The sequence below is a fragment of the Stenella coeruleoalba genome, assembly GCF_951394435.1.
Source record: "Stenella coeruleoalba genome assembly, chromosome: 13".
NCBI classification, from domain to species: Eukaryota; Metazoa; Chordata; class Mammalia; order Artiodactyla; family Delphinidae; genus Stenella; species Stenella coeruleoalba.
The window spans coordinates 75,296,664-75,310,504 of record NC_137159.1 but is presented as its reverse complement, the minus strand read 5'-3'; the positions used below and the strand labels follow the sequence as shown (position 1 = coordinate 75,310,504).

The 13,841-nt window shown below is 33.8% G+C and overlaps 1 protein-coding gene across 2 annotated transcripts in view; it reads right to left on the bottom strand.

Annotated features, from left to right (window-relative positions):
• Positions 1–2,474: 2,474 nt before the first annotated feature.
• WDR35 (WD repeat domain 35) overlaps positions 2,475–13,841 on the bottom strand; it is a 62,589-nt gene continuing 51,222 nt past the window's right edge. For both annotated transcript variants that reach the window (XM_079941165.1, XM_079941166.1), the window contains 6 exons: positions 12,755–12,865; positions 11,674–11,838; positions 10,553–10,693; positions 9,726–9,882; positions 6,179–6,419; positions 2,475–5,879 (listed from right to left, as the gene is read on the bottom strand). In XM_079941165.1, coding sequence (XP_079797291.1) covers positions 5,729–5,879; positions 6,179–6,419; positions 9,726–9,882; positions 10,553–10,693; positions 11,674–11,838; positions 12,755–12,865 — 966 coding nt within the window. In that variant the 3' untranslated portion in view covers positions 2,475–5,728. The remainder of the gene's footprint in view (positions 5,880–6,178; positions 6,420–9,725; positions 9,883–10,552; positions 10,694–11,673; positions 11,839–12,754; positions 12,866–13,841) is intronic.

Genomic DNA, 13,841 nt, shown 5'->3' with positions numbered 1-13,841 from the left:
CCAAAACTATCTTGAAAAATAACAAAGCTGGAGGACTTACATATCCTGATTTCAAAACTTACTAAAGCACAGTAATCAAAAGAGTGTGGTATTGGCATAAAGACAGTCTTTTCCATAAATGGTGGTGGGAAAACTGGATATCCACATGCAAAAGAACGAAGTGGGACCTAAATAGCATATCAGAAAATTCACTCAAAATGGACTAAAGACCTAAACGTAAGAGCTAAAGATTAAAAATTCTTAGAAGAAAACATAAAGCAAAAGCTTCATGACATTGGATTTGGCAATGATTTCTTGGCTATGACACCAAAAAGACAGGCAACAAAAGAAAAAATAAACTGGACTTTATGAAAAGTAAAACCTTTTGTGCATTAAAAGACTATCAACAAAGTAAATAACCCAGAGAGTAAGAGAAAATATCTGCAAATCATGTATCTGATACGGGTGTGAAATGCAAAGATGGAGGTTCTGTGGAGCAGGTTTGGGCTGGTGTGTCCATCTACTCACAGGACGAAGGGATCTGACATGGCGTCTCCATCACACTTGGGAAGCTCTGGTCTACAGGACACTGGAGGGCCCTGCCCCGTGACTGAGCTGCTGGGCCCAGGCTCAGTTGCTGTCCCTCTCCGACTCTCTTGCCCGGCTTCCACACAGTCCACCTGCACTCGGTGCTTTGCCTGCAGGGTGGCATCATCAAGACTTCCCTCAGCCAGCTCAGCCAGCAATACAACTATAAGATGATCTGCTGAAAGCGTCATGCTTGCCTTTAACCCCACACCGTCATCTGCCTCAAGAAGTGTGGCTACAACAACAGCCTGTGCCCTGAGAAGAAAGTCAAATAAGACTCCTCCACGAGGTCCTCCTTCCTCTGCAGGGCAGCCCCCTGCCTGAGCCCCATGGCTAGGGGCCTCAGTAAGGTTTCCCTGTCACTGACTGGGATAGTAAAAATAAATAATAAATAAATAAAATTTAAAAATATGTGTATACACACACATACACTATACATATATATTTCCAGAATATATACAGAACTTCTAAAACTCAACTTTTCCAGAGTGGGTGTACTACTCTGCCTTTCCCCCAGCAATGTATGAGGGTTTCAATTACTCCATATCTTCACCAACATTTGTCAGTTTCAATTCTAGCTATTACAGTGGGTATGTAGAGGTTTCTCATTTTTCTCTAAATTCCTCTATATTTTACTAACTAGAAATTTAAACTGTGCCAAATAAGAAATGAGTAAATAAAATAGAAACTCTAATGTCTACTTTTTCTTTTAATTTTTGAGAAATCTCTTAAAAACAAAGAGCTCTTATTATGAAGAAAACTTACAGAACAGCAATTTCTTCAGTTTCACCTCTTTTTTTTTCTGGCCACACAGCGGGGCTTGCAGGATTTTAGTTCCCCTACCAGGGATCGAACCTGCACCCTTGACAGTGAAAGCGTGGAGTCCTAACCACTGGACCACAAGGGAATTCCCATTTCACCTCATTTTTTTCTTCTCCTAAATTCAACTGAAATATAAATTAATGCCTTTTATTTTTAAAAAGGTTATTAAGACTATTTTTACTTTCTCATCTATACTCTTTACGTACTTTTGAAATTTTCTCACATGAACATATGTTAGTTTTATACTCAAAAACCAGTAAGTGGGACTTCCCTGGTGGCACAGTGGTTAAGAATCCACCTGCCAATGCAGGGGACATGGGTTCCAGCCCTGGTCCACGAAGATCCCACATGCTGCAGAGCAACTAAGCCCGTGCGCCACAACTACTGAGCTGCGCTGTAGAGCCTGTGAGCCACAACTACTGAGCCCACGTACCACAACTACTGAAGCCCACACGCCTAGATCCCGTGCTCCACAACAAGAGAAGCCCCCGCAATGAGAAGCCCATGCACCGCAACGACGAGTAGCCCCCGCTCGCTGCAACTAGAGAAAGCCCGCGTGCAGCAACGAAGGCCCAATGCAGCCAATAAATAAATAAATAAATTTATTATTTTTTTTAAAAACAGTGTTAATTTCTTTTAAAAAACGAACTGAGAAAATGATAAGAGTAGGCAGTAGGGGGCAACGTAATATTGCGATTTTCATTTTAGAAACTCCGTAGCAATATTTTGGAGCTATAACATCATCAAATTAGGTATTCTTGATTTTCCATTAAAAATCTGGGAACAATGTTTCCCCATTTCTAAATGTGAACTCTGTATGATCTCTAAGGAGTAATTCACTGCAACCTCCAGTCATCAGACATTTGCCTAGTATCTTTAATAAATTGTTGTTGTTTTCCTGTAGGTAGCAAAAGTGATATTGTACAACTACTGTATCTCCTGTCCCTATCTCCCCTTATCCACTCTGGAGCCCAATACCCTTCGACCCAACCCCCATCAAAATATTTACATCAAAACAAGACAAATACCATGTTAGCATGAGTTATAGATAAAGAAAACAGGATAAATACAATTTTTACCTCAACATTTATTATTTTTATGTTTTTTCACTAATGCCACATAAAACCTAAGATCTCAGCTCTTAGAATACAAAAAGATAATTTCAAAGTGTACGTTAGCAAAAACATGTATGTAATATATATATAATACATATATAAAATAAAATTAGCATTTGTGCATGACAGCAGGTCAACAATGCTATGCTGCTTGTTAGCACACTGTTTATTTGTATGGCTTTATCAATCAGTTCGATCATCTCAATAGTTCGGCCTACCATGCTACTTTGAAACTTAACATAATTCAGGCCAAATTTTACGATAAAGAAAAGCATTACTTAAAGGGAGTCAGCTCATGTTTATTACAAGAAGAGAACAACCTTTATTATAATGTCTTCAATATACTGCCTCATTCTGTCTATCCGAATTCTCTCCAAGTATTTGTTGTATATAGACAATTTTGCTTCTCACTGCCCCTTTAATCAGGGGAGAATTTGTTGGTGTCGTTATCCTGAAATTTCCTTCATGTTGAATAAAACCAATTTTCAAGCAGGACAAAGGTCTGTCCCCAAGACATTACGGCAGATCCCTAAAACATTCACAGATATAAATCCCAAATAGTCATAAGCTTTTACAGTAGTTGGAAAGATATGTCTGTGTGTGTATATATATATATATACACACACACATATATATATATGTGTATATGCATGTGGATATATGTATGTGTATAAGTATATATACATACATACATACATATACATATGTGATAATCTAGGTCTACAAGGTATGAGAGGTTGTTTTTAGAGATTTTGGTTTCTTGATTAAACTGAACAAGAAGTAGTGACAACAACTCGGGATCTATCTGAAATAATTAGTTGGAGGAAAAATTCTAGTGCTCAGGTAGCAAGGAATTAGTGGCAAATGAGAAGGCTCCAGAAGAGAGTTCCCATAAGATATGTTAGGAAAAGTCTGAGGAGTCAACAGCTGATTTTGGAATTGAAGCAAATGGGAGTGTAATCAATAAGTAACAGTAAGGGCTAGAGAATGACAATCTAACTTTGAGTTCTCAGCTGATTTCTGGGATGAGAAAGGGAAAGAAGAGATATTCAGGCATTAGACCATGGACCAAGAATCACAACTCTCAACATGCAGTCCTGCTGGAATTCCTAAACCTACATCCCTGAAAACCTCTCTCTCATTGATGAAGCAGAGAATAGTTTCATTCCTGAAAAGAGAAAGTCTTGTGGGAAGATGTAATTAAGTTCAACAGGAGATATATTCCCTAGGGCTGAGATATTAGTTAGGATGTTGTTTTCTGATTTGGGGGAATACTGCATTCTGTTACAGACAAAAACAAATGAGATAGATGAAATCCACTGTCTTAAACTTAGATAAGTTAGAAACTTATGAGACATGTTAGACAAAGTAAATAGAGCATATATGTGTGACTATACCTAATATTGACAAGGCACTAAAAATACAAGAGGCAACCAAGGCACTAAATATTCACGGCACACTAGGTATGCATAAGACTTAGCAAGTGCTCAGTATGCGGGAGGTCTTAATTCAATTTCCCACTGATGACTCTTATTCTGGTCTGTCCTCTGCCCAGGAAATACAACTGAATCCACAACTGCTCAGCAGGCTCACTGGCACCTACAGCTATGACCAGGTAAAACTGCCTTTTCTATTGAGCAAATGTGCCTCACTGGCCTCGGGCACACTCCATTCGATCGGGTCCCCCGGCTCAAATCTCAGCTCTGGTCCTCTTCCTAGCCACACTATCAGGGGGAAGGCGATGAGGCAGAGTAAGAGTCAGGGCATAAGAACAGATTACAACTCAGGAATCAGGAACTGTGCTCTCTCTACCTGACTGGCATCCTATACTAATAGTGTTAATCTATCCCATCACTTTCTCCTTGTTCTTCACTGTATATTTCAAGTTGATTCAATAAACCATGTGATTTGAGCTTGTAACCCTTTCTGTTCCGTGACCTCTGGAATGGCTTGCTTGGTAGTGTATTTGGAGGCTACCATTATATCAAGGCAACTTCCCACAAGGCACGTGAACACAGTCAGAGACTTCGAAGATTTCTGGTCTTCTCATTTTATTTAGTGACAGGAGCCTGCTATCTATTATGAGCTCATTTAAGCTCTAAACTTCTTCTCATAGCTCACTATTCTCCATCTGCATCAGGCTTAACTTGGCTCTAAAGGACCAGAAACATATCACATTGAGAGAGTTAACTAACCTAAGTATTGAAGCTGCAATAACAACCTTGCATATTTCTCTTTGTTGCCTCTGCTAAATATCAACCAAACTTCAGCAAATAATCTTGACGGAATAGTGCTTAAGTCTGGCCTGAAACCATAAAATGAGAGGAAGTAAGATCGTGAGAAATGGAGAATATTATTAGCTATATAAAATAGGTAAGAAATTACCCATTACTGATTACAATTTTTTTTAAATTAATGACAGTAAGTCAAAACAGATGCATATTGAGAATCACTCCCCACAACCCAAGAGTTGTTTAAAGAAACGATCCAGCTTGGTGACAATGTTTCAAGTAAAACTACAGCTACAAACTAGATGTTTTTGTATAAATGTATATTATTATAAATTCAGCTAAGTGTTTGGCACAATAATATGAAGAGTAAAGTACCAAATGTCATCTCTTAGATGAAACTAAAAGGGTAGATTAAAAAGGACAAGCTATGTAAAAATTAAGCTATTAGAAACAATTCAAATTGTAAAAATCTATGTCTTAAAATGCCTTCTCTTCACTTCTGAAAATAAAATAGAGAAGACTTTCAATGCTTATTTAATTAAACACAGCTAGAGACAGTGCTCATTTTGGTATTACAACTGTTTAACCTCCGTCTAATACAGGTTATGTCAGTTCCCTAAATTCAACTTTGCCCCATTCCCATGTTTCCCGCATCCCTCCCTGCTAGTAACCGTGACACTGTGAGAAAATTTTCTTATTTGGAATATTTCCATAGTATCATATAACCAATCACAAGATAGATAAATAGATAGATAGATAGATAGATAAATAAGACAGGCAGATAATATGGTCCATTGCCATACATTTATATGACAATCAGCATCATTATTTCATGGTTGTATTTTTACACAAAATTTTATATATGTATATATTATGTATTTTATATATATATAGAATTTTTTATAAAAATACAACTGAAATAATGATGCTTATTTACATAAATTCAACATTGTTATATAAACACTCCTATTATATATGCAGTTTGTCATTCCTTCATCCCACTGCACTATGGCATAAGGGACAGAAGTTATAGTTACTTATTTCCTGAGCCAGGACACAGTGCTTGCACACATTGCATGTCCAGAATTGATATTCAGTGACCGGGTTTCCTGTGGCAACACATGTCGGCAGCTTCCCTTCCCCTCTGTAAAATAAGAGGGGACAATTATACTTTGAAACTTCTAATTCCTCAAAACTTCATTACACTACAAAAACTGAAGAATGAAAAGCATTTCAAGATAAGTTTCAAATAAAAAACTTTCCTTACAATGAGAAAATCAAGTATTAATACACTTACAAGACTAAATTAAATAGGGTATAATGTTAAGGTAGATTACTTCAAAATTTAGTGCTTTAATTATTATATTACACTATTTAGATATAAAAATCCAAGCTTCTAGTAAGGTGTTATAGAATGACATCTACTAGTTACATTTAGCCTACCCTTCAAGAAAGCTGTCCAATTCAGATTTTCTGTTATCTTTTGGAGTATGCTTGGTGAAGATTTCTAGAGCAAGATTTTCATATTGCTGTTTCTGTTCCGAACTGAGGGTCTCTAAAGATTCAAGTTTAATAAAAGCTTTTGAACAAGTGCCAAAAGCCCTACTGGCACATGCACAGAGTGCTAACAGAGAGTAGATCTCAACGGCAGGGATGATGTCTTCATAGTCTCTCAGGTGAAGAGCTAGGAAAGAGAAGACCATTTGGATTTTTTAAAGCAATCATGATATCTTGAACGTGCATGGGAAAAAATCTACGTTAAGCTGTTTCAGTTTAACCTACATGAACTTTAGCAAGCTTAAAGAAAACAATGGTAGGTGCCCAGAGAACAAGTAGGAGGAAGGAGGCTCCATGATCTCCACATTCTGTAACTCCAGCTAACAGCTCAGGGCCTATAAAAATAACCATCATCGAATGATGCACATGGCTGTGCCACTTAGAAATATATACACAGACCAAAAATAATTGGTGTCAAAACACCCATCTTTTGTTGCATATAAATATGTTAGAATTTCTGTGGATTCTCAAGATATCATGTTTCTTTTTGTTAAAAAAGCAAAGCATGAAATCATATGTTTTCTCTTTGTGTTTCTTTGAACAGATTATTGCTTTTGTTTGTCTTACTGAAACAACAGAACTTTGAGAAAAAAAGAAGTGAAAATGAGACTGTAAGTTGTCAGTTCAGACAATTTATTTTGCCAGCTACCATACCTTATTTTCAATTTTTCTATGCTGGAGCTATAATCTCTTTCTTAAAAATGCACTGCACAATTAATATCAGATTGGTAACCAAATTGTATCTTTTTATTTTCTAGACCTTGCAGTCTTAAAAATATCTTGTTATAGTATGATATTGGAAATTTCACAAAACAATTTAAAACAACATAATCATGTATTTTACAACTAGATTCCTATAAACTGATGCTGGGGTCAAGTGTTTACAACAAAGTTCAGTGGAAGAAATTTACAAAAAGGAAATTCATTGAGTTACAATAAAACATACCCTCTAATTTCACAGGCTCACAGGCAATAATTTACAGAGTACACATTGTTTCAGATCATTTTATCACTGAACGACAACCATATTAAAGCATATGGATATCTTCACCCAGTAGGTAAAGAATCTCAAGTTAAAAGTCCAACTGATCTTGTAATATAGTAAGTCTAGATACTGTGCATAAATTATAAAAAATACAACTATTTTAAACAGTGCATAACTTATATCACATATTAATCAGTTAAAATTCAATGAAGGTAAGTTATAAACATACAAAAATAAAAATGATTCCTATGTATAGCTGATAATCAATTAGAAAAAAAAGGTACATTCCCCAGTGCTAACAATGACAAAAACAGGAATCAGCTACAAAAGAAATGTACAGAAAATACAATAAAACTATAGAACTTTAGAGAGAAACACAGATATACAAAACGTTTTTAAAAATTGATGTTTCTGGATGAGAAAACTCAATATTATAAATATATCAATGATCCCAATATTAATACATTAAATTAATGCAATTCTAATTCAAAATCCACTAGGACTTCACTGAAACTCTTCCCACCTTCAAAAAGATTCTAAAGTTAATCTGAACGAACAAATGCAAGCAAATACCCAAAATGTTTTTCATAAAAGAAGAGGAATGAAGGATAACAGAAATTCCAGATATTAAAATGTAAAAGTAAGGTAAATAAGAGGAAGTACAGACACAGAGGTCCATGTCTAGAAAATAACAGCCTAGGAAGAGATTAACAAAATGTGAATTTAGTTTCATAAAGGTAGAATTTCAAATCCATGAGGGATGAATAAGTTTTTAATAAATGGTTTTGGAATAACTAAGAAGTTAAAATAAAATACAATATTTAATAACCTTGAAGTAAAGGACTTCCTGAGCATGACCCCTATCAAGACTGATTGATAGGACTATGTAAAAAGCCACTGTCAATATCATCATCATGACTACCACTTCTCGAGGGCTCACAATATCCAGGCACTATAATAAGTAAATTTTCTTTTCATAAATTTCTCACTTAATCCTCAAAACAACCCTATGAAGAAGATCCTATTATCCCTACTTTTCACAAAAAGAAACTGAAGCTTAGAGAGGTTAAGTAATTGTAACTTATAAATGCCAGGGAAAATCAACAGATATGACAGAGGGTTGCTATATATAATTTCTAAAGAGCTCTTACAAAAAAATGAATAAAGAAAAAGAAAAGTCATCACTATAGAATTCCAGAAACATTCAAATAAAAGAATTTCTCTAAGAAGGTTTCTTTTAAAGATGATGCCATTGTACTATAGATTGATGATGTATTGGGGTATGATGTGTGCTGGTGATGGCTATTTCACAGTGGCCCAACCAATGTGACCCAGGGTGGGTGGTGACAGTGCCGGCAATGCTGTCATGGCCCATCTGAAAGCGCTGTAACGATTTAGTCATTCATATGCTTTGGTTTATAACATAATTCTCATAACTATGCTCTTTTGGAGTTAACCTATCTAAACTTGAAGATATTGTTAATCCAGAAATGAAGATCCTGATACTACATGTAAATAACCTTCTATAAATTATAGTACATAAATACGATGGCACATTATATAGGTATTAAAAATGACAACATAGATCTACATTTATCAATGTAGAAAGATAACTGCAATATACTGTTGAGGGTAAAAATCAAACTCAGGAGCAACATACATTGTGTGATATTATTTTAAATAAAACTGTATACAATTTTATAGGCTTGGAAAAAATGTCTAAAAGGAGGTTCACCCAAATGTTAGCAATGATTATCTCTGAATTATAAGATTATTTTACCTTTTTTGATTTTTTTCTGTTTTGGTTGAAATTGTTATGTAAGTATCAATTTTATAAAAAACATTTAACATACAGTTAAATGCTATAGAAATCTATCTACTAATATCGAAATATTTTACAACATATCATTATGTTTTTTTAAAAGTACACAAAAGTATGGTTTGTTATACTCTCAATATTTTAAAAAAACAAATTATTTCTAAATATATATACTTATTTTTTTTAAATATATATTTTATATAATTATTATACATAATGTAATACATATTACAGATATTAAATATGTAACTATTTATAGTTTATATTTTATATATATATATATATATATATATATACACACACATACACACACACACACACAAGGATATGAACTGGGCTATTAAGTGTTTAAGTGATAGTGAATGCTATAAATGTTCTTTTTGCTTATCTCAAACTTCTGGTTTTTCTGTGAACCGTATATATTGCTTTCCATGTATTAAAAAATAAAAAGAACTTCAAAAGGGAATGTGAAAAACAGATCATAAACAGCAAATCTCAAATATATGAAAATAAATCCACAGAAAAAAAGTGTTATTGAAATCAATATAAGGGCACCTTGAAGGAGCTAGCCCTTCATCTACAATTTATGATTTTTGAGACATGTTATATACATTAGGTAATATGCCCACCTGTCTTCAATGCATTGTCAACATAGCCCTCGTAGAGCTGCCTCTGCGCCAGTATGAAGAAGTGGTAAGCCTCAGCCCCTCTCCAAGCATTATCTGTGAAACGACTAGTTGTAGACAGAACTTCTTCTTCCAGCAAACCAGCCAAAGCAGAAGTGGCCTACAAGTAAAGCAGACCCACTTTTTCTGTCAGCACAACCCTAACAATGGTCCTTCCAATAGAGATGATTTCTGAAACTGGTATATCAATACATTAAAATAGCTCAGTTAGCAGATTTTATCATTATAAAACTGTCACTACAGACTTAATGTCTCCATTATAACTCACATTTTGTTAAGTTGATATGATCAAAGTTTTTCTTCAGTTTTATTGGGGTATAATTGACAAATCAAATTGTAAGATATTTAAAGTGCACTTTGTGGTGATTTGTATACGGGTACATTGTGAAAGAACTCTCCTCCCCATAGTAACATCAAATTTTTAAATAGAATTGATTAAACTTTAAGTTAATGTAAGGCTTATCTGTACATTAAAATAATATATATATTCTAGGAAAGTTTTTAAAACTCACTGATTAGAAAGGATTTACCAAGTAAGGAATTTAAGCAAAGATTACAGATTAGTAAAAAAATATAATTTTCAATATTTCCAAGTTGAAATGTCTAAATGTGAGCAGTAATTCCAAATCAGTCATTCCTTTTCCTCATATCATTTAAGAAAATAAATGCAAACAAGTAAATTAAATGGCCTGTCCATAAAGAGAAGTTTGATAGTTCTTTTTTCCTTAAACACTTCAGATGACTTAATGTTACTTAATGTTCTACCTTACCTCTGAGCTCTTTCCTTTAACTTTTCCTCGCTGGGCATTTTTCATTTGCTCATGGTACTGCTCTATAAGTAAAGCTGATAGTACATAGAGCTTCTTAACACGTAAAGGTTTAGTTCTTTTCTTTGCCTCTTCATCTGCAATCTTTAAACATTTAAAGAATTGGGGGAAAATATTTCTCAATCTATACTTGTACAAATATTATCATTTCTGAAATACGATTCTCTAAAAACAGGAGGAAAGTCAGTAGGGTGGAATATAAATACCACCCATTTTCTTTTCCATAGTACTGATAAGTACTTAGTTCTTTCCTTAGTATTTAGCCATTAGAGTTATAACTCAAAACAATTTAAGAAAATAACAGATGCTGATAAATAATTAAATCAAAATGAAGAAAGCTTTCATAGAGTGGCTAGTATTTTATATAACAAAGAGATTTTTAAAATAATGTTCCAAGTACCCAGAGATAAGATGGCTTTAACATGGTATATCCTTCAGAAATGTAAATTTTTTTAAATGATTCGGAGGGAAATTTTTCCTTTGTCATTAAATCAAATGGGAAAAGTATAGACTAGAATGTAAAATTTGCATACATTAATACTGTTACTGGTCACGTTCCCTCCAAATGCATACTATGAAAAGTGTAACGTCGAGATTGGGATTGACATATATACACTAATATGTATAAAATAGATAACTAATAAGAACCTGCTGTATAAAAAAAAAGTGATATATAATAAAATCTTTCTTAAATAAAAAAAAAGTGTAATGTCTTTAAAACTTGCACATTTAAAAGGACTTAAAGTTTTGTTATCATCAGGATTTAAATTCCAGTTAAGGGAATTTGTACTTTATGGTCCCTGAAAATTCTATAATTCCCTGTTAACTTCGGTATTAAGTAAATATAAAACTGCTTAAGCATCAGTAAGGTGCTAAAAGTAATAAACAGCCTTTTTAGTAAAATGTAATAATACTAAGATAACACATAGTTATAGCAGTAATAAATGAGAGGGATTTTGCTATAACAAATATTTGTTTCCAAAAAACGGAAAATGTATCCTTGAGTTATAAGAAAACATTGGTAACTAGAACAAGCCAAATACTCACCAAGATTATTACATTACCTTAAACATCAGCTTAGCAGCATCATAAAAGTAACTGGCTTTCCGATAGAGTTCTATGGCATCAAGAATTTTATTCTTTTCCAATAAATGAGATGCATACCTCGCTAACAGGGAACCAATTTCTTTCATATTATGACTTTTAGCCAATTCAACAGCTTTGTTCCACTGGGGAAAAAATATATATAGCATACAATTACCCAAGCATTTATAGTCAGATATGTCTTAAAATACATACAATAAAGCTTTAAGGTTATAATAATAAATAACACTATATCAAAATAAAAAACTGGTATATGTTTTTAAAAATCACTTAAAATCAGAGCAATTATAAATTTTAGGAGTCAAACATGTCAAAATAATCAAATGATCTGAGACTGATTTGCTTAAGAAGTACATCTGAAAAAGAAAGCATCAAAGTTTATAATCACATTAATCTTATAATTCTAATTTTGCACAAACTATGAGCAAGAAAAAGATACATTTGTTTATAGAAAAAAATACACAATTTCAGTTAAGAAAATGTCCTATCAGATTTAACATTTAAAAGTTATTTTTATAAAGCAAATGGAGCTTTATAAAATACTTCAAGAAAATACTTAAAAGAATACATTGATAGTCAACAATTTCAACAATTCTGCATTTTAATTTTAGTTAAATTCCAGCTCTTAAAAGTATCAAATATGTGTTTTCTATAAGGGGAAAGGAAAATAGATTTGCCAAAATAAATACTGATAAAGTAACTCAATTCCTTCCTCTTGCAATGACCATTAACTGGTCCTTCTTTGGAAACAAAACCCAAGCCTAATAAAATGCAGAAAATTATGAAATTACTTCCAGACAAAAACTTGCCAGACTAAAAGCACAGGGTTTGTTCAGGTTCCCATACTGAGTTAGTTATGAGCGGGTCTCCCTTAATGGTAGCATTTCAAGAGGTAAATGCAAATTCCAACATTTTCTCAGTCCTCAACTAAGTAAGAGACTATCTGGCTCCCTTCACAAAATCCATCTCAAGCTCTCCAACCCTTACAGGCAACAGTCTTTAAAGCATCACTATGGGTGACTTTAATTTTCAGTTCCTTACTCGGTTGAGATGTACACAGGTATCCACTGCTGCCTTTGGTTGATTACATTTCAAAAACGCAGTCACTGCTTGTTCACACATTCCAGCTCTCACAAACATTTGTGCTACTTCCTGTGGATAAAATAATACTATCGATCTCATAGAACAAGGAAATCACTTATATTTTAACTTATAAAACTCCATAGGGACATAAGAATATTAAATTTTCTGGTGGCTACAGTAATTTTTCTTTTAAATGGACGTAGGGGCAGGGGCTACAAACCAGAAGAGATGCTAAAACATCACTTTTTATAAAATCTGGGCTTCACTGGCTCACAGCACAGATCTTATTTTCAACCAGGTTTTGAAGATACTGCACTCTTACCTTCTCTCAGTGCAGTAGCTAGCTTACAGAAATACCAAGCTCCAAAACAAACCCCACGCTAGCAAGTAAAAAAAACCCTTTAAGGCAACTGATGTTATACTCAATGTCGATCATTAATTAGAGGTTTAAGGGAAACCTGACACTCAGAGGGCTCTCAAATCCCTCTATAAAGCAATGCCCCAGACAAGTTGGCCATTCATCAGTTCGGGAAGCTGAACCAAAAACAGAGGAGGAGAACCACAACAACCACTGATCACACTCCTTGGGCTGTACTTCCCATCTTCAGAATATCACTTTTTTTTCTTTCTTAATATCTAATTGGTCAGCGTTTTCTCTCCCCATCCCTACTCCTAAAATATTTTGGGATATATCATAAAAGTACAATTTTGTACCCAACTATCTTTTTCAAAGTAATGCTTATATTTTCCTGATTATAAAGTAATACATTCTTATGGTAAAAAAAATTAGAAAATATGAAAAAATAAAGGTACACATAATCTTATTCCCACAAGAAACCTCTCTCTCTATTCTGGTGTAATTTCCTAATATCTGTATCCTGTGAATATATATGTATATGTGTGTTTGTGAATATATCGTAACCATATTACATATAGTTTTGTATCCTGTGTTCCTCACTTAAATATTTTGTACATTTTCCCATATTATTAAAAAATCCTCCAAAACTTGATTTAAAATTTGCAGTACTACTGAAATTTTTTAATT